Raw genomic sequence first — 23,173 nt, 5'->3', positions numbered from 1 at the left:
TTCAAATATACACAGGATTTAAATACTAAAGATTTAAAGATGTTAACAATTTAAAAGGAATAAAATTATCTATATTTTTGTATATGTCAAATTACCGTTAATTGAATATGTCTTGCTCTCTGCTCGATTGCTCTTTGTAAAGCGGTTCTGGGATCATCTTTGTAGCTTTCTTCTCGGATCCTTTCAGCTTCTCTTCTCGACGCAGCTTCCCTATGTTTCTCCAAAGCACGTTGCAACTCGCTCTTCTGATTTAAGACGTTTTTGCCACTGAGAAAAGAGAAAAGAAAAAAGTATATACTTGCTTTATAATTTAATCCTTATTCGTTCGATTTTTTCCTTCAATTAAAACTTTCCTTGTGGAATAGTAAGTTAATAAAAATATATTTAGCAAATGAAAAATAAAATATTTTTAGATAATTTAGATTTTTAGATTTACTGACAAAATACAAATAAAAATTTCGCCAGCAAGAAGATCAAATATAAATCAGTTACAATACATTATAGGATTACATTTTTATAGTACGTAAAACAGTTACGTGCGTAGACTGGCTATTGCGTGCCAAGATAAAAATCGGTGAGCGTGAACCACTTAATTTCATCGAAGCGTGAAGAATACCAAGTGCGTTAATACGCGTACATACCGATTAGATGTAAAGCGAAATTACGTGTAAGTATATTCGATTTTACATCTTGATTGGCCGCGTGATCAACAGAAAATTAGCACGAAAAATATTTTTCGAGGCATACTTTTCTCATCTATTTTATACATTGTATAATCTCTGCAATTTCTCATCACGCTCGAATTTGCATATGATGAAAATGGATTTGTTATGGCCGCCGCGGTCAGCTTTCATCAGGAAGTTTTCCACGCTGGTAATTGACTTTCCATTTTTATTACGGATATTATATTTCTCGCAATATTAATTAATTCTTCAGATATTTATGTAGGCACGAAGAAGCAAAGAAACAGATAAAATATTTATTTACTTTCAGGATTATCTTTCGTTCAGTTTCTTTTTTCATTGAGAATAAAAGAATTTTATTTTATTTTATTATATTTAAAAATACTCGTTGAAAAATTAATGAGATCTCATAAAGATATTCATAATAATTTTTAATTGATAATTTAATAATGGAAAATATAATAAAAATTTAATATAATAATTCTAACGCAAGAGATTTATAAAAGTTTCGCAATTAATTCAAATTCTGGCAGAAAAGGAAGGATATAACATTTATTTCACAAAGTGCTAAATCAAATAGAGATATTTATCACAATGAAAAACTTTCTATTATAAAGAGGCAATTGCGAAAAAAATTGTTTCCTGAACGAATTAATTTCTCTAAAGAAAAGAAAGAAGAAAAGTTTTGAAACCAACTTACATTTTCTGATTGAAGAGTAATTCTCTGTGCAGGTCCTTATGATTAGTGGAGATAAGGCAAGGATTATACGGTTTCCTCGGCAAGATTAAACCGTCTGGTCCCATGTGAGGAGCCGGTGGAGGCGGAGGCGGTACGCCCAGAACTGGTGCCATTTTTTTTCCTAAAAGAGAAAATTACAAATTCGATAAACAATCTATTCAAAATAGAAATTCGAGTAGTATATCGTTTACAATAATTATAATCAAATTACCACTAATCTCTAATCAATTTCCAATTCTCGGATGGGAAATGAAAATGTTCAGTCCAACCATAGTCTGACTCACTTTATTAAGAACTCAAAGAAATAAATCCTGAACTATACAATTATATTGATTAAAATAATTTTATATTTTTTTTTAAGTTCTTACGAAAATCAATTAGATATTGCATTGAATTTTTTGTTATAACGGAAATAGCAAGTAATGTCATTCACTATAAATACAGGTGCTTGATTTCCAACTTTATATATTAAAGTTTCTTTTAATTATATCACATTATAAAATATTAATTGAAAATACTTGCAATAACTGAGGAAATGAGAGGCAAAATTTTACCAATAATTTACCTATAAATATATATGTATATAGCTCACGTAAAATATATAACACTTTACGCGAAATATTTTGTTCTCAACGAAATAATCGAATCGATGATGAGTGATTCATCGTGCACATGTCTAAAATTAACGAGAATAAATACGATTGATAAGTATTCACCCTCCAACAACGCTATTTTCGCCCTGACCGAGCTCTGCTCGCACATGGTAGTTGCACGTATCGCGACTGAGACATTTCTCCTCGAGTACACGAGAGACGTATCAAAGAAAAAGAGAGAGAGAAAGAGAGAGAGAATGAGAAGTTCTATATATTTTTGCGTAGGGCTTCGTGATATAGCTACATACGTTAATAGGATCTCGGGGAAACACGCGCGAACGAACGGTCGCCTCTCGAGGAGCTCAAGGTGAAATAAACGATGCCATTTCCGTTGCGATCGAACGGGGTCGAACGTTTTAACCCTCTTTTGTTAGACTTACATTCAAGCTGTCTTTAATATCCGCTGAAACGCAATGAGCGAGGCAACCATATCCTACTTTAAAATAAAACGGCCTGAAAAATATGTCACGGTTGACAAATGAACAATTAGCGATCAATGTTAATTAATGCTTATAGCAGAGATAAAAAATATAAATAAAAATATCATAAAAGTCACGATAAAAAAAAGAGAAGTGATTACAAAAATATTCAATGCTTGTTTTGCGCATTTAAATGATTTACTTCCGTTCCCTTTACGCGAGAAAACGCAACACACGCTTCCAGATAAAAATCATTTCGAAATCACAACTTTAACATCAAGGTACACTACGAAAACCCGGGAGGACGTCTACCTACTGTCGTTTCACGTGGCGATTTTCTCTGTGAACATTTATTGTTAAATGCGCTTCTTGTCCCGGCAACAATGCGAGTCTTATCGACAGCGTGATACATTTGTCGTTCATACATATTTGCTCTTATCGTATAGTTTATTCAAGATATCATAATTTTTTTAATAGATTGATACAGTGTGTCGTTTCTATGAGTTCGCCTAGATAACGATATAAAATCATCAGTTAAATTGAAAATTAAAAATGACATTTCTTCGACGTCGACGAATATCTTTTATAGTTGACGTTTATCTTATTTGATTGAATCGCAGTCGATAAAAATTGATATAATATTAATTATAATAATAAAATTATGATATTTATGAATAATATGATATTAATTGTGTAACAGAATGAGATGGAAGCATATATATTGCAATTAAATATATAGTAATTAATAAAAAGTTCAAATAATTCCAGAGAATCGTGATTTGGCTAAAAAATTCTTGCAAAAATACAGACGCAAAATATTCTATCTTTTTCGTGATATATTCGTATTACAGGAAACTAAGCAAATTTATTCGAGCCACCCGATGAAGCGTTCGATCGAGACGAGAAACCAGGTCGCGAAAGTAAGTCGATGTTTCGTTCGCGTGCATCATGCGGCTGCATACGCGATTTTATGGAAATCAGACGATAGCTTTTTAAAAAAGGGGCGAAAAGGAAATCACACTTACTGAATTTTAAAATCCTTTAACATTCAGAAAAGAAGTTTGTTTTTAATTTCATCTTAAGTTTACATAAAATTTTAATCAAATTGAAAAAATGTGCCCTTTAGAAAAATAACAGTTACGAAAATTTTCTTTTCGTTTATTGAAAAAAGTTTATTTAATTAATTTTATGAATTCACAATGTCCCTTAGCCGGTCGTTCACCAGTGCAGCCACTCTATTTATTTATTCGCATCAGAGTCATTGACTTGCCGTCGCGGTGCATTGATCCGAATTTTTGAAAGCACGAGATAATGCAAGCAGCGCATGTATGTATGCAAAGCATCAATACTGCAGATAAGCGTGCAGTATCGAGATAAGTCAGATATTAGATAATCTGATAATTAATATGAATGTGAATCAAAATGTACTTATTAATAATAACAGACTTATATTTTACAGCCTCTTTTGTGAAAGTATCAAGAAATACTCAAACGATAAGGATTACTAAATTTTATCAGTCCAAGTTTCATACGAGTTTCATATATCTGTAATTATCACGATTAACACAAATAATAAAGTTTATAACAAATAGTAATAAATAATAATGATGAATTTTATTAAATTATTTTTGTAAGATTTTTTTAAAGATACTTTAATAATAATTTGATTGTTTTTAAATGTTTTAATAATAATTTAATTCCTTAAAAGTACCAAACCTTTTTAAAAAGTACGTTCTCATTAGTCGATCTTAATTTAATTAACTGTAGTAAAAAAATTGATTAATTACTATATATCTCCTGCTAAATCTACGTACGAATCAATAATGTAAATTAATCTTTTTATGTTTCGATGTTTCAATGTTGCTGAATTGTAGTGTATTTCGTGGAACAGCATCAAATTAAATGCATCGAAGCACGATGCAGAAAAATGACGCCGTACAATGACTATCGAACGTCTGTTACGCGATCATCTGCTTATGCGTCACACATCGTCAGTCTCGTGCGAATGTCACTGATCCCGATCCGAGTTAAAGATTAGAAATTACGCATTCAAAACTGTTTAACATATTTTCATAAAACTGAGAAAGTATCGAAACTACGAAAAATTTGATGTCAGTTGTAAAAGCGATCGACAATATATCAATACATTTATTATTAAAAATTTCTGCTTTCATTTTTCTTTTGTGGCAATTAAATAATAACAATCAAACATAATTACATTTATGTCTTTGCTACATAAATTAAACAATTAAAATATTTTTATATAGATATTATTTTTTTAAATCCTTTTACATGTATATTAATATAAATTAACATAAATTTATATAAATTATAATATTAAACTCAATTTTAATTTTAATTTATATAAATTTAATTTGTTATTTATTCTAAACTATAACATTAAAATCAAAATTGAGTTTAATATTATTTCGTCTTTTATCAAATATAAATTTTAACAAATGCTGAAGAAATCTCGTTGGGAATTTAAAAATACGATCGACATGTGAACGTTTGCTATATCGCGAATCTTATAAAACGTTCTTTTGTCGCCATTCATATGCAAAGCTGAAAAGAAACTAACATTGATAATGCAAAATCGAGCAAAGTGCATGCAGGTAACAGGACAACAGGTTTATAAAAGAGCGCGCGTATCATGTTTGCCATCTTGCTGCACTTTGACAGAAAGACGATTGAATTTCGATCAGCTGGTATTATACGACGCGCGGTGACATAATTTTCCTGCTATTACTACATATGCGATTGCATTCTAACTTGACGTTCCGCAATTCGTGCTACAATCGCAAATCGACAAGATGTCAGATAAGATGCCACGCCTTATCCAAGATCTGTTGATTTGTGCAATCTTTTCAAACAATCGCATAATCGACATTTCGCGGAATTAATTTGTAAGTTTTATAGTAGAATCGTATAATAAAACACAAAGAGAATATTCACAAAAGCTTACACATGATTAAAATTGCAACATAATTAACTTTTCACTTATTTATCGTGCGTTAAAAATTGACAAACAAAATCATTAAAGATGGAAAAATATTTTTTTGAGAAATCAAAATATAACTTTGTATAAATTATATCATTTCAATAAAGTTTCATTCGAGTAATACGCTTTCCGGAGAGCTCAAACTTCTCTGTTTCATCGTTCAAAACGATCCAACGTTTTCAACAGACACTTTCGATAATGCATTCGTGTCGACGTGGGCGGTCCTTATCATCGCGAGGGAACCATATCGGATCCGGATTGTTGGATTTTACGAGCGAAAAGTGAATTTCGCGCGCGGAACCTCCGACGAGGCGCGACGCTGTTAATCGCATGGAGCGGAGCGTGTTTTACAGCCGCATGAAACGACTTAGTCATTAATTCCTCGAGATATTAAAGACATGTGCACAGACGTGCCCGAAATAATAACGACCCTTGCGAGATCCGAATCGAAAGTATAGCAATCACAAAGTATCCTTTAACGACACTTTCTTCGATCTCTCGATAAGGAAACACTCCCAACTCTCACTTTCCATCTCAATAACGGCATCTTAGCATTCAATACGACCTATCAGAGATTTAACGAAGCTGTGGAAACTGTAAAATTCTGTCTATAAACTTTGATTTTTTTTTTTTTTATTAACAAATTCTCCAGTGCAAAGTCGATTTTTCCTCTTAATAAGAATTTCTTTCTCGCAGTTCTTACAATTCTTTTAATATTTAATATTCGTTAAGTACGGCTTTTAAACGTCGCGTTCTAGATTTTAAAACAGTTGAGCTAGTTATTTAAATTTCGGTATCAAATAATAACGTTTCGTTATTTAATTATAGATTGCTTGGTAAAAGTTAAATCGCGATAAGAACTTCGCGGCAAAGAATAATGCACGAGTATTAATAATAAAGAAAATGATAAAAGATAACGTTACTATTAGACTAGTTTTTCTTTTACAATTAGTTTTTTTCATGGAACGAAGACACTTAATCGCAGATTTCTCGAAAGGGCTCTAAATTCGAGAGAAATGCGCGGCGGTCAAAGTCGTAATAATTAAAATCATAATTGCAGTTACGGTATAATCGTTAATTATTCATCAACAATTAAAATCTAATTACAAAATTATGCGCGTATCGCGAACTGTAGCAGTAATTAGGGTTATCCTTGAAGCCTTGCTAGAGAAAGATGATTAGACTCTCGTTGGTAACGCGAAGATGTTTACGCTTTCGATGGTTTCATACGTTACGCCGACCGCGGATTAAATTAAACATGACATAATAATCTAATAATCCGCGACGCGATACAAACTTAAGGTACTCTGTTGTATCCTTCTCTTCCTTCTTCCTGCTTTCACCATCAAGCTTACCTAACTTTATCATCGCTACGAGCAATTGGTTTCATGTTAAAACAGAAGATGAAATTACAATATTCGAAATGTCATTCACGAGCAACAGATGATATGATAAAATTGTCAGAATAATCGTCAAAAAAAGATACTAACAGTAAATAAAAAAAAATATAATAAAAAAGAGCGCCCTTAAAACATTAATTATAATATAAACAACAGAGAAAAATTTCCTTATAATTTTATTTTTTTTTTCCCTGAATGATTTGAAATATTATAAAACGTTTTTTCGTACAATTTAAACAAGATATTTAAATTTAATTAGTTTTATTCTTCGCTTCTTATTAATTTTGAAAATTGCATGCATCTTAATGACTGACCAAGTCTTATAATTTGGTTAAACACAGAACAACATTTTATTATCTATTTAAATATCAGAACGTTAATTGCTGAGAAATTTCATCTTCAACGGTTCGTTGCTTTGAAAAATTATTGTTCAGTATACCTCTTTGAAAAAACAACTATCGTTCAGTACTTACAGCTCTTTGAAACAAACAATCTACTTCGAATTCATAAAGTATCATCGGATATAAATATTATACGGATCATGCACACGCGATAAGAAAATTATACGGAGCGAGAGGGGGATTATTTGAACTTCCGAAGTCCATTAAAGAATTAATCTTCTGAGAGAGAAAAAGTGGGAGAGAGAAGAAAGGCGATGTGGAGCGTCCTGTTTCAGAGAGATATGCGGATGATGCGGTAGATCTCGAATTAACGAGTCGTGTGCGTGGAAGGGCAGGGCGAGGAGGGAGGAAAGGGATGAAATGCGCGTAAGCTGGCCTGGAACGTAATTTTCAGGCAGATGTACGACCACGAAAGGGAGATCATTGCACCGGCAAGGAGCAGCTGAAGTAGCGTGAGAAAATGCGGTCGGATCGTCAACGTCACAGGCACACGCTCGTTCGCTCACTCGCACTCGAATGATAGTGACCGAAGGGCAAAGTCAGGGCCGTCGTAACAATCTCGCCGAAGACGAGGACGGGTTATGTCATGATTACGGGGAAAAAAAGCACTTTCTCCTTTCTGCAGCTCACCAAGAGTCACGCGATATATTTATATATAAATATATCGAAATGTCGAAATAATTAAAAAAATTTAGAAACACCACACGAGAGATGATATAATATAAATCAAAAGTGAAATATATAGCATTTCTTATGCAAATATCCATAAAATATAGTGCCGCATGATGACTCAATAAATTTGGGAATCGTAAATTATCCATCATATTAAATGTCTGTGATCTTGTGCCTCTTGATAAGTCGTAAGTTTATTATAATTTTTATTAATCTAAATTTTTAATGAATTTTTTTATGTCCTATTTGTAGCTCTAGCGCCCTTGTATGTTACATAATTTCTACATATATTATTATATTGTACGCAAGTTTTGATGTAAACAGGTTATAATTTATATAAGTGTGTCATTAATAAGGGTTTGCAAGTCAAGTCTACTTTTGGAATAGTGGATACACTCGAAAAGACATATTTTTTTGAAAATATTTCTTTTGATGATAAAAAAATTGTCAACATTAATAATATTATAAAAAATCAATATGTCATTTATATTAAATAATAACAAATTTTAAAAGTCATTGACTCGTATTCTAAGTTCATATTTATCGCTAAATATACCTCTAAATGTGAGCTCAGAATACGAGCCATAGAGCTAAATCTTATTAAATTTATAATAAAAAAATAATCAATCGTAATGGAATCTTTTTTTCATCTACAAGATTAAACTGAATATATTTGGAAATCTTTTCTAATTGTAAGATAAGAGAGAAATCTACCATTAAAGTACATATATATTTCAAGCGTCATATTTATTGATAAAATGTGAAATAGCTTTTATGATAAATATAATTAACACGGCGCAATTAGATTCATACGCGTCATATACGCGCCGTATAAAAATGCCGATACGAGGTGCACTTAATTTACGAGGGGAAACTCATTACCTATAAATTACCTAGAGTTCTAAAACAAGATCGTGACCATAAATTTCTAGCAAATGTGAAATGTCTCAAACATTAGAATTCAATTAAGCCGATAATATAGAATTATAGAAATGTCGCATCGTTTCCCTGTAGATAAAATTGTGCTCTCGTTTATAGCTATCTGCTAATATGCTTTCAATCTTGATGATAGAAAAGTTTTATAGCGTATATTATATGTATATATAATATTTAATATACTGGCACAGAGCTATAACTCGAGTCAAAAAAATTAAGATGTTAAATTATGAATTTTAGTAATAAAAAATTTAAGTAATAAAAAACAAAATTATAACAGAAATTTAAAAGTGATACTTTATTACTTACAATTAACCTTCCCCTTTAAAATCTTTAAAAATTTACAAATTATGTATTTAAATAAAATTCGATTAATTAACACTTATTCAGATTTATTTTTAATACAAAAATTTTTATTAATAAAAATCAAAGGGATTTGTTGTTAAAGCTTTCGTACAGTCCTGAACTGTTTTCACACACAAGGGGTTTCGACGACCTTTTTATATACAATGGAATTTCGTCAATGAAACTAAGGCACCGCCAAGTGTATCGAATGAATCTAATTTCGTCATCGTTGATTACGTCTCTTTACGAAGTAATGAATAAGGAAGAAAAAAAAGAAGCGGACAGAGAGAAAGAAAGATAGAAAGAACGTTGTATCAAGTGACTCACCGTTTGTCAAACCGTCGACGTCGTCCGAGTCACACTTGAGACCGTTAGTAATCACCTGAAACATACAAATAGACTCATTTTAACGTCAAACATTACGATACAGTTATCGAAAAGAGGTTACAAAGATCGAGTCGCATTCCTCTCCCCTATAGTTGCTTACAATTCTCAATCAATCAATTTTATATAATTTTTAAATACATAATAAACTTCTGTTTGTTTTAATAAAATATTTAGGTATATCAGATACGTTTGCCGCGTTTACGATTGTATATTATCGTCACTTAATTTTTGACTTCGCGTGACGTTTAGCCACGTGGTCGTTCCTCTGGAGGCGGCCAATAAAACACGTCGCATTCTCCGCTTTCGCATCTGCGTCGCCCGAGGGCAAAGAAGAATCGAAAGTAGCGTTCGCATGCGGTTTCCTGTCGTCGTCATCGTCATCGATGATTTCACTGAAAGATATATCACTCTTACTCGGCCATACGTCAACCATACGTTCATTTCTTTTGCAATCGCGATCGCGGCTGCCGGCTTTTGCGAAACCCCCGTCCGTTTCCACGGACTCGTGTAAAATCGGATAAAGCCGCTTCCGCTTACTAAGAGATGATGAACGGTAATTGCAGCGGTTTTCCATCCGGCATGGAAGCTGCGCTAGTCGCTAGTCCATCATAATCGTTAAGAATATATAAACATGACGAAAATCATGTATTACGCATGGGAAACGCGCATGTTAATCACGCAAACTCATCTATCAAGTCCATGTTAATAATATAAAATTAGCTATTCGTCGGCAATATAACCTGTGAGATACAATCCTGGGAAAGTCGTTGTAATCTTTAAACGTGCAATTTCTTTCCGTTATCTACGAGAAAATCCTTTCAAGCTTCGTGTAAGTCTTACAACATGAAAGAAGAGAGATAAATAATAAAGAAAATATTCCTTATTAGAGAGAGAGAGTTGAAATATAAATTACATATAGATATTCTCGAGAAAAAAATCTTACATTTGTAAAAAAATTGTCAAGTTATTCAATATAAAAAATCTTTCAAAATTAATTTAAATACATTTCTGTAATATATATAATCCGAAAGCAAAAATCTCGCGTTATTTAAAATTCATAGAAAATTTTCCTTTTTTTATATTCAATATTATCCTATAAATATACTTTTAGAAAGATCATATTTTCCTGCAGAAATTTCAACACGTGCTCGAAAAACCTGTTGTCACGAATTTCATTTGCGGCCGGAAGCGTGCGATAAATTTGAGCGCGCACGTTCTCATACAACTGGTTATGAAAAATGGCGATTATGAAAGCATCGAGCTTACAAAAGGCGCATTATGGTTGTGTAATCGAATGAAAATTTCTACGTCTATTTACGATAGTGCCCGAATGTCACGTCTAACGTCGAAAGTTATCGCTTCGAACTTCCGTCCTTAATTTCAGTTATCGATAGCTCTTCTCCGAATGCAATTAGAAAAAAAATAAGATATATATATATATATATGCAATAAAATTGTAATAAAATAATTAAAATAATTAGATTTTTCAAGTTTTTTGCTATGATAATTAGAGATGATTGCAATAATAATATATTTATATTTTACTTATCAATTTTTCTTAATATATAAATTAATTTTATTTATTATTTATTATAACGTATAATTAAAATTAAGTAAAAATACATCGTTCTGTTAGATACATTTTAGCAACTACTAGCAGAATTTCGTTAAAGAAAAGACTTGATAAAAATGTTGAAATGACGACGCATATAAGTACATACATGCAAATCTTATAAAACGTAGTTGTATCGTTATTTATATGCAAAACTGACAAAAGGAACCGATAATACTGATAATACAAAACTAAAGTATATACAGCAAACTGAATAACAGGATTATAAGAAGGCGCACGTGGCGTGTTTATTATTCTACTCCGACAAAGGAACGCTTAAACGCCGTCTTATTTTCTATCCTATTTTAATCTGTTTGTACAATAAAAGAACTCTTAACGAGATACGAATCGCGATAATATTTATTTGAGAATTCTGCGAAAATTAGTTCAGTCTATAAAAGCAACCGGGCGAAAATTGGGTCGTTTAAAACCGACATTTACACACAAAGAGATATATAAAAAAAAAAAAAAAAAAAAAATGCATCCGTCAAGAGTCGAGGAGAGTTAGCTTTGCAGTCGCGATCTACATTGATTTGCACACAGTTCGACGTTTCTCTCTCGTCTCCGAATGGAACGAAACCACCGGTCACCGTATATAGACCGTAAGCAATTTCGCGGAGCATCCATCCACCTATTGTATTGTGTGTAACTCGTTGCGGCGTGTGATGGCCGCTAATTGTATCCTCTCGCACGCGTTGAACCACGCGCTCCAAAGTGTACGAGCGACCGCAAGAGCGGATAGATGACGAGTGTGTGTGTGTGTGTTTATAAGTTTCGCCCCTGTGTCACGCGTGTTTACGTACGCACGTTTACGTATCGAGTAAACGAGTCAGGACGGATCCAGCGTGTCGCGAAGGGGGACCCGGTATCGGGGTGTTCCCCCCCTCCGGAAGGAAGTAGAATGTATTAATATTTCTCTCACACAACCAAAACGTGGGAGCAATTGTCGGCGAGTTACTCAATCTACTCGTATTTAGGATATCACGGCGGGAAAAACACAAAGCCAGATGGCCGAATTGTCTAGAGGGTGGGGGGAGGATCGGGCGGGCCTTTATACACGACAGGCTCGATTATTGAAATATTTCGGGTAGCATGTTTGTGGGCACGGCGTGTCAAAAGCGTTGGCAACGTATCGTGTTTTTTTTATTACACACATACACATCATACTTTTTATGTGCATTAATTGCAATAAAAACACGCTCGAAAAAATGAAAACCGGATGACGATAGGTGGATAATCTAAAAATTAAAGTTATTGTTATATATAGAATAAAAGAAATAAGTATTTCTGTTATCTGTGTCGGGAATTATTTTTAACTGAATCATGGTCCGTAATTGACATAGTTCCTGTAATCTAAGTTGTTGGCTGCTGTTTCATCAAAATATCATATATGTTCTCAGCTTCAAATTTTTATATCACAACGAAATGTCTATTCTATCTGTTGTATATATATATATATATATGACTGACAGTATGGATTATATACGATTGCAACGATTCAGTACCCTTTATTCACAGCGATTTATTCATATATACAGATAGAGACTGATAGCTTTCAAACGTACGTTGAATAGAGCGCGAATGTAATCTATATACGAACGTTCATTTATACGAATCTATACGTTCTATCGTAAGGTCGCATAGACTTGTTTCGCTCGACGAGACGCACGTAACGTCACGAACAACAATAAGCCAAGGAAAAGCACATTTGCATACACATGGCACGATGTAGTAGCCATAACACAATCCACTTGGGCATTTTTACGATGCGGGCTCTGCCAGTTTTCTCCTTTTAAAAGCAGAACATTGTGACGTGCGAATCTTGCACGAAGAAAACCGAGGTGGCTTCTGTGTTTCTAAAGATTGAATTAATGCTCTCTTCAGCGAGATTATTCCGGTACCATTTTTGCTTCCGCGAACGATTCATCTCGCGACGTCTTCCCGGCGTTTTATCAAAGTTGTCCCCGAAACGGCTAATTTAACGTTCACACACCCGACACGTAAAAGTGCGCGTTTCTTCTTCGGTATAAAGCGATAATTGTGTGCGCGGACCGCGATTTATTTTTCATCGTCCAGTTATGAGGTCGAGGAAGTCGAATAATCTCTCAATCGCGACCATTAGAGATCACTCAAAAAGATACTTTCATCGTAAATTTGTTTTCAACTTTGATCATGTGCGAGGAAAATATACAGAGCGTCTTGAGTTTCTTATCTTTTCATCCAAATTCTAGTTTAATTAAGCTTCAGCGGTGAAAAAAATAGATCGTAAAAATACATTTTAAGAAAAATAACACATTATATTTTTTCCGATAAATTCCTAAGCAGAGTTTACTGCAACGTAATGCACTTCAATTCGAGGATTAACAATAAAGATAGTTAAAAAGGCTGAATTTCGATAGCTGACTGTTTATCAAAGTGTGGATACAAATTTGCAATTCAAAGGACGTGAATGTGCGTTACAGAGCAGATTACAAATATCGTAAATTTTCGCTTACATAATATGCAAAAAATAGAACGACTTATTTTATAGCCTGCATCTTGAAACGTGAGTATAATTAGCCTCTCGATGCACAACACGATGGTCGTGACGAGCGATTTACAATTCTTGCAGTCTAAAGTTTGTTTCCACTACCACAACGTCGCACTTAATAACATAAACTTTACGACGTTGCGGATACGCTGTGAATATTTATAAATTTATTAAATAGATTATTTCTCTAAGAATTCTCTTTACTTTCGATTTTTTCCGACTGTCCGTGACAAGATGTCATCAGGAAGTGCAAATACATTTAATCGCAATTTTCATTAGCTATTTTAAATAGATTATATTTTAAAAAGTTAATATAAAAAGTAGATAATTAGAAATTAGAATATTAATAGAGAATTCGAGAAATTAAAATTTTTTGTAATTTTGAATAAATTCTGTCTTTCTCTCTCTCTCTCTCTCTCTCTCTGTGCATTTAATTATGAAAATACAATATTTAATCCCGAGAATTAAAAATTTGTACAAGAAATATATTTCAAATTTTACCGACAAAAAAGCGACTCCCAACTAAACAATTTTTTAAAACTCTTTATATAGAAATGTCGGAAAATTATATACTCTCACACATCCACACGAACTCTAAATGCTTTACCTTTTCTGCAATTCAAATATTTGAAATCTGTGTAACATATACATAATTTTCTCTTCAACAAGAAATGAGCTGAATCGCATTTATCAACAGGTCTACCTTAAGATGCACGACGCCTACCGACCGATTTTCCGAGCCGACCTTGATCACGTTAAACTGGGTGCGGCCAGCATCATCTGATTTCCTCATCTCGACGATAAACAACGTTGACATAACGAACGGTAATTTCACGAGATTCCGACGCGAGTTACGGGATAAAATTAATTCCAGTATGCTTTCTCCCGTGTGGTTCTTCCTTATAATAATTTATGATCAAAACCCGTTCGAGTACTCGCGCAACTCGCGACTTGCGAAAAAACAACGTAAAACGTAAGACACCTAATGTATGATAAATTGCGTGTAAATTATACCTGAATTTCAAAACTATAGTTTGAACAAAGTATTCTTCTAATTAAAGCTTTATTGATATATAATTTATTTATATTATGATGTTATTAAATTTAATCTAATAATTTAAATTGACATGCATTTGGTTATCATGTTTTTGCATTTTAAAAGCTTTTTATTATTAGTTAACATGCGTTATAATGACATTTTGTATCTATAAAAGGCGATTTAATAGTTAGTATTAAGATATATTTTACATTGCGATTAATAAAAGTAAGAAAAGCTGCTCGAATCTATATAAGTTCCGAAATTCTAATTGCGTCACTACCTTAATAATAATTGCACTCCTTGAATGAGCCGTGATATCTTAAGTAAAGCTGTGATATGGCGCCACGATAATCAAATCATAAATCTGTTTTATAACATACGTATATGTAGTATATATAAAAAAATACAAAATAATCTCTCTTTATTAATCACGCATGTATCTGAAAGATATGCTTGATCTTTTGCGTTTTTTTTGCGATCTTTTACTTAATTCTCGATAGAAAAATAAGTTAAGTAAACTGTAAAATATTAACAATTACAATTGGAAAAATTACGTAAACAATTAAAATTTGAAAGAACCCTCTCTTTAGATTCTACATTTTTTTTCGTTTGAGCAGTTAAGAATTTCTTATTATATTTTATCCTATATCTTTTTTTACCTAATAAAAAAATTAGAATTTTAAAAATAAAATTTCGCAACCAAGGGAATATTTTTGGGATTTACGGACCAACGGATTTGAGTCACCCGGTACATGGAAGCGTGCATTAAATTGCGTTCTGGTTACACGCTCGAGCGACTAAGAGAGTGCGTAAAAGTGACGTTTCAAGCATTTCCGATCGATCTCCGTTTTACACCTCGCCTAAGAATACACAACAAGATTTAGAAGAGAGGACCTTCGTCTTATCCGTTAGCGTGCGATCGGTCAAGGATATATTCCGATAAATACAGAACACCCGTGCCCTTAAACGATACACATATATAGGCTCCCTTGATTGGATAACTAATTCGTTCGCTTGTCCCGAGGTTTAAATGAAAAATTGACTTCGAAAAATAAATTCTATAATAATTTATTTTTACTTATTTTTGCCACGCTATATAAATGTCAAATGTGAGAAATGTCGTACGCACGTGACATTGATGTAGAAAAACACATGTCACATATATATGTGTGCCAAACACATGTTCAGATACGATCGATTCCGGAATGTATAACTACATACTACATGATATATATTCGTAATGAGAATCACGTGATAAGAATCAGAAGAATTATGTAAATATTTAAATGTTTTATTGTTTGCAATCATTACATATTTCAAAATAATTTTTGCAGAAAATATATAATTCTTTAAATACCTTGAAATTTCTCGAAAACAATAAAGTTGTTTTCTTATAAAATATCTTTAGAGTTTTCACGAGTATTAACGGTCCGTGAAATAGTTTTGTAAACTTCTGGAAAATTCTCGTAAACATAAGTTCCTCTAAATCTCTCGCATGAGATAAAGAAAAGAAAGAATCTCTAAATAGTTTTCGCAAAAGATAATAATTCTTCAAACAAATCTCAAACTTACGTGTCACGAATGATAACGATTCTCCGAATGTTTTCAAGTTTTCGCAATCAATAAAGACATTTCATATACTTTAGAATCTTTTGACGTGAGATCAAGTTCCTCGAAATATTTTTGAAGAAACAATTCTCGCGAATAATACACTCCAAATATTCAAACCATCTCTCACGTCGTCTAATATAGATCCTAGATACTAAAATTAAGAAAGTTCAAAAAAATGAAGTTGGTCAGTTCGGCATCTCGGATACTCGATTAACAACAATAATAATGCAATCTAACCTGCGAAGATGAACGTTATTGCCTCTCGTAGCCTCTTAAGACTCTCGATATCCACGCAGCGCGCGAAAGTATTTTGTTACTTTTACTCTTATCTCAACGCTCGCGGCGTACTTATCCCGTGCGTTACGTCGTCACCGTTGCTCGCACTCAGCTGGGAAGCTTTTACGGCTCGCTCGCTCGAGCGCGCGACGTGAACTGACAGCCGCCGTGCCGTGCGCATTGAGATGAGCCCCGCGGAGCGGAGAGACGTAACGTGACGCGCGGGCGAGCACGCGACCCCGTGGGTGCGTTGTAACGTTGAGCACCTCTTGCGCTATCTACGCGTCTCCTACGACGGCACCGGTCATGCAAATCCTGACATTCACGGAAAACTTTACACTTTTTTCTCTATTTTTATATAGAACGCAAATAGTTCTCAAAGACTCGTCGTTCAAGGATAGTATTATTTTATGAATAAAAACCTTGCACTAAACTTAGTGTTTACAAGGATCTTGCAAGGATGTAACTTTGTTAATGTGTGTAAAAATAATGTATATATTTTAAGATTTTATTAATTCTTTAGTCATTTCTAAATAATAATGTAACGAAGTCGTGGAAATAATGCGGATAAAGATTTAAAAATTTCACCTCTGCAAATTGACAGACACAAGTTTCTTTACTTTAAATAAACATTTCCTCGGAAAGAATAAAAAATATATTCCCTTTGCTTTAAATTTAATACAATTTAATAATTCTGTAGGACAGAATAATGAAGAGATAGGAGCAAAGAATATTGCAAGTGCACACGATGCAGCGACGCCTCGGGCTGCTGGATTGCGTTGCATCCAGTAATCTGATTGCTATTTCAGGGTGCAGGGTTCACGGTCGTGGGAAAAAAAAAACAAACTACTCGTAATTCATTACGTAGCCCATGATTATTTCTCGATTTGAAAGATGATTGACAGACGCGACAATTATGGTACGTCCAGATACTGACAGCAAGATGCTAACGTAACAAGCAAAAAATATTCTCGATGACGTCGTATTTTTTTTTTTTTTCGACGCTGATTCTTTCTTTCTCATCAAACATTATTTATTTAATAAAATCGCGCGGAATATCAATTCCTTCAAATTCTCTCGACGACGAACGCTTGAAAGACTTTCACCTCAATACGTATAAAGACAGAAGAAATAGAAGCTGATTGTGTTTTCCTAGAAAATTTCCTAGATAACGTTACCTTTTCTTGCACGCGAGGTAAAACATCGAACATGTATTCTGTAATTCGCAGCACTGTAACAAGATCCAAATCACCAACTTGAGCAATAAATCGCTCTATTTCTCTTAATAACGTCGATCGTTATCGATCTCGCGGATGATTTAATGCTTCTCGTACAAATACATGTCAAAGTCAAGAACAAACAAGAAAAAGAGAAAAGGAGGAGAAAGACACGATCGGGATTCGTCGGGATTGTGCGTGCGACTGAATCTGAGCCGAGAAAACGTGCTTCCCATCGAAAGAACCTGTATCACACTGGCTGACGCACACTTTCACTCTCTCGTAATCGGTAGCAGAGACCACCAAGTCTCGATTGGCAAGTTCGGACGAGTCCGATTGATAGAACTTTTTCCTATGCCAATATTGAAAGCACTATCGATAGCAGGCGCTACGCTTCTGTCGCAAAGCATATATTATGATGATTTGTAATAATACATCATTTTATAAGAACACTTTTTCTCGAACACTTTTCACATCTCATCTGAAAAAACATGAGCGAGATTGTTTTTGCAATTGAAGCCATTTAATTACACATAGATAATAAAAGTAACTCAAACGTGAATATTAAACGTGATACTAATTACAAAATTATTGTTTGTCTATGAGCAAAAAGAGAGAGAAAGAGAGAGAGAGAGAGAGAGAGAGAGAGAGAGAGAGAGAGAGAGAGAGGAGAGATACGAAGGACTTAAATTTTATTAAAAATAATAAAATTTGAAACGTTAAATGCTCTGTAGAGAGCAAGGAATCAAATCAAGATAAAATAGGACAACAATTAAGTAAAACAAATATACACTATAAAAAAAATAAAAAAAAATTAAATAAAAATAAAAAAAAATTAAATAAAAATAAAAAAAAATTAAATAAAAATAAAAAAAAATAAAAAATTTTGTACTTTTATATTTACGACTTTTTATCACGTTTTTATATTTGTGTTGAAGAAGATTCAAAACAAGAGCCCGAAACACGTTCCTTAATCTTAATGTTAAATTTTACATAAATTTCTATACCAAATAGTCTTTATATCTAAGTTTATTGAATTGTATTTATTTTATTTTATTTTATTTTAATTCGATTCCTTGCTCTCTACAGCATTTAACGTTTCAAATTTTATTATGCATTACGATGATATTTTTGCGGACGCAGAATCAAGTCTAGCCGAGTGTAAAGTTCAACGGTGCATTATATTTATGATGCAGTCTCGCGGCAAGTGCAGCAGCGATGATTGAGAAAAGCCGCCAGCGGAGTTCTCGAAAGTTGGAAATTGCGGTTAATTGAAAAGTCGCGGTGCATCTCCCGGAGTGTAACAACTGATGGCTGCATTAAGACGTCGATAAATTCCCGGTGATCTCACAGAATCGATTGATTTTTGTTCACAAGCAAGTACTTGGAGTATTTAATCAAATCATCGTCAACGCGCATGAAACTTGGAAAGGGTCTTTATTTAAATATCAAGCTCTATCTCCCAGAAATAGAGGAGAAATCATGAGAAAATTAATTTGCAAATTTAAAAAAAAAATTTTTTCACTTTTACTTGCATTAATATGCTGACGAAAGAGAAAAGTTGCATTTTACGAGAGAATTATTTTGATTCGAATCCTTCAGAGTGTAATAAATTTGCGTTGACATTATTTAATGCCATAATCATATCATTTAGTTTTTATTCCTAAATGGTTCAATGTTATCTGTGCACAAACTGTTTCATTTATCCTTGAAACGAATATAATATTTGCACAGTACACACAGAGAGCATTTTATCTCAAACTTTGATGCTTCAAAAGCCTTGAAGACAGTTGTCTGTAATAAATTTTACCATGTCCGATTCGTGAGTTTCATATCCTCCGTTAAAAATTAGGTAAATAAGTTTATCGCATATTTTAAAATATATTATATTATGTATCTACGCTGTGTGAGAAAACGCGCGAAACGAATCGCACGAGAGATCGAGACTAATCGACGAGAAGATTCTATGTTTTCCAGCGAGGCAATTGAACAGCGAATTTCTGTCGCCTTACAATCCACCGCGCCTTTCCCTTACGTGACTCCATAATTCACGGCATTTTAGAAATTGGACATGCGCTACTGCATATCTCATTTACGCTGACCGTTTATCTCGACCGTATGTCCACATGCAGAACGAACGTGACCGTCGATGAAATGATCTTGAGAATTGCGCTAATAGCGAGCCATCAGTTGCACAATGACGTACTTAACGTACAATGTAAAATTAATACATGGTTAATAGAAGCTGGAGAGAAAATACGCATTAGCAAGATATATATACACAATTAAATTTGTGTATGTATGTGTGTGTGCAAATCAGTATAAAAAAAACGTACTGCAACTAAATTATATTCATTTCATTTATATATTACTCAACAATTTATATCATTATTATTATAAATATAATCATAAATTTCTTAATTATACATTATATATAATTATATTCTTAATTATGTTTCTCATTTATTCTTAATTATATGTTTTTAATAATTACAATCTTAATTATATACTCTATAAACATATATATATTATAGTTATAATGACATAAATTATAGAAGAATTGCTAAATGATGATGGTAGAGAAATAGAGGTAATGAAAAGAATAAAGAGAGAAAGAAAAAATAGAAAAGGAGAAGATTAAATGAAAGTAAAGTGGGAAAAGTTGAATTCAAAAATTCAGTTGGGACTGTGCATTTTTTTATTTTGATCTTGATCTTGATTTTAATTTTGAATTTGAAGGTTTAGATTTTAAATTTTAAGTAAGTTAATTTAATTTAATTTAATTTGAAGGATTGGATTTTCGAATTTTTGAGCTTAAAAATTTGAGGTTTGAATTTTAAAAGTCTGCAGTGGAAATGTTGTACTTTGAGGTTGTAAATTTTCGGTTTTTCGAATTTGGATTTTGGATTCTGGAATTTAGAATTTGGAATTATGATTTTGAATTGAGAATTCGAATTTTAATTTTAATTTTGATTTTGTTTTTAAGTTTGTTTTTAATTTTAAATTTAAGTTTAATTTAAGTTTAATTGTATTTTCTGATTTTAATTTGGATTTTGATTTTAACTTAAAATTCTGGATAAAAATAGATTGACAGGTTTGGTTTCAAGGAATTAGATATAAATTATATAGTTTATGTATGTATATATTTGTATCTATAGATATTTATATTTATATGTTTATGTTTATGTTTATATATATGTATAAAACATTTAAAAAATTAAAAAAAAATAACAAATTATTAAATATTATACATATAATACTGACGATTAAGAAAGAAATAGAATTTCGAATAAAAATATACTGATTAGCTTTTGCAATTTTTTTCTAAGTGCACAGAGAATAATGCGCCATTACGCGACAATGTAATATGCAAATTGGCAGAGTTAGAATATATGGACGAATGGCAGCGGTTTAGAGGACATTTTTTCTCTCTTCGCGACGACGATTCTTCAGTCGATTGAACATGCGTACTCTCATCGCGTATACGTTGCCGCGACGCATTCGACCGTTTAGAAAGCGAGTGCGTCGCTCTCCGGTGTGTGGCTTTGTTTTCTCGCCTCTCTGAGAATCGGGAAAAGCGAAACCGAATGTATACATACGTTCCCGTTCATCTGTACCTCGCGAAAAGGCTGTGAGGAATTTGGATAAATGTGTACACGTATTTTCAATGGCAGACCTCTATTCTCCATTCAAAAAGAAAGAGGACGTTTAGTCATCCTTCTACAAAGTCAATTTAATATACATATAATAATGTGAGGGGAAAAAATCTAGTTTTTTTTACCGTAAGATTTTATTGTGATACTATTGAACAAGATAAAGAATATTTTCCTTGTTTTTTTTTTTTTGTATTAATTAACAAAGTTCGAAAAAAATAATCTGCTCTAATACATAATAAAAATAAATTAGCATTAAATTAATTATATAATCAAAGGAATGATTGTTCATATCAGCGTTTTATTCTACCCTTTCCTCTTCCATTATTTTCCACATTTTCTTACGAAATTGTCAGATAAGATAACATACTCTCCTAGCTTTTAACGCTAATGAGAAAGTTTGCGTGTGATTTATAACGACATGGTATCTGCAGAATCGAAATAAAGTGTCCGCCGACCAGTTGTAAATTATGGCACATCGATCACTCTAATTATCGACGATTCTCGTCGTCTTTTACACGCGCTTAAAGTGCTCGTTTCAGAGATAGTTCATACACGGTTAATCCGTCGACAAACGAGAAATCCTCCTATTCGGACCGCGTTATAAATTACGTTCTATTTTCGCGTCGTTAACGCGTGACGCGTTTCGCTAATGTACAAGGTTAAACTGTAAAAGTCACGTTACTACAACCATAAATCGTCGCGTAAAACTTTTATTGATAGAAAATAAATTCTTATATGCGCAATAATTCTTTCCTCTTTCTCCTTCGGCAAGAAATATTATTTATTACCGGAACAATTCAATTCAATTCAATCGCGGTGTTTTATTTCCTGTCCTCCTTTTTAATCACAGATTAAGATATTTATGTAGAGTGTTTAGTTACTAATATACATACCATTTTGTGATTAGTGTGTAGAAAATTTCATTAAAAGAAAATTGCTTGTTCGAGTTTGAATTAAAATTTTTAATATTTGCATATGTTTTTTTTTAATATAAATTTTCTCTACGGACGAAGAAGAGCAACATTTTCTGTGCATTCGGGGACGCGTGAAAATTTCAATCGCGATCGCTCTTCGATACGACAACGCATGATTTTATGAAAATTTATGAAAATTAGCATGAACTGTTCGCTGCTCGACAGGCGCGACGAATTTTTCCACGTAGAACGAATTTTTCGCGTTAACGCGCCATGAAGTTTCCATTCGGCAAAGATAATAATCGTAGTACGCGCTATCGTCTAGAAAGTAAAACATCAGGAGACAGTCTTAGAGCTTCTGCCATCTCTGGTGTTTAATTGTCGTGGACAGACAATAGCGAAGTGTAAATAATCTCAAGGAGAGAAAGACTCTCACTTTCTTCGGCGAAGCAGCAGTTCTAATTATGCGGATGTGTCTTATGTAAAAAAAAAAAAAAATTGCTTCCGTGAGCAAGAAAATTTAATAATCGCGAATTTTCTTCGTGACATTCAATTACTCCACATCATAAAACGGTAATTTGTCTGTTATTCTGTGGTTAATGTTAGAATGCGGCGAGGGGCATTACAAGACTCTCACTCTCTCGTTTGTGTATATCTGTTATTAATAAAATTACTTCCCATA

At 32.9% G+C, this 23,173-nt stretch overlaps 1 protein-coding gene across 1 annotated transcript in view; it reads right to left on the bottom strand.

The window, feature by feature from the left end:
• Positions 1-23,173, bottom strand: part of LOC140671460 (uncharacterized) — a 37,191-nt gene that overhangs the window by 2,424 nt on the left and 11,594 nt on the right. Inside the window, exons 3-5 of the mRNA XM_072902770.1 lie at positions 9,577-9,631; positions 1,384-1,543; positions 96-267 (exon numbers count right to left, since the gene is read on the bottom strand). Coding sequence (XP_072758871.1) covers positions 96-267; positions 1,384-1,543; positions 9,577-9,631 — 387 coding nt within the window. The remainder of the gene's footprint in view (positions 1-95; positions 268-1,383; positions 1,544-9,576; positions 9,632-23,173) is intronic.

The sequence above is a fragment of the Anoplolepis gracilipes genome, chromosome 11 (assembly GCF_047496725.1).
Source record: "Anoplolepis gracilipes chromosome 11, ASM4749672v1, whole genome shotgun sequence".
NCBI classification, from domain to species: Eukaryota; Metazoa; Arthropoda; class Insecta; order Hymenoptera; family Formicidae; genus Anoplolepis; species Anoplolepis gracilipes.
This window is presented reverse-complemented; position numbering and strand designations above follow the sequence as displayed.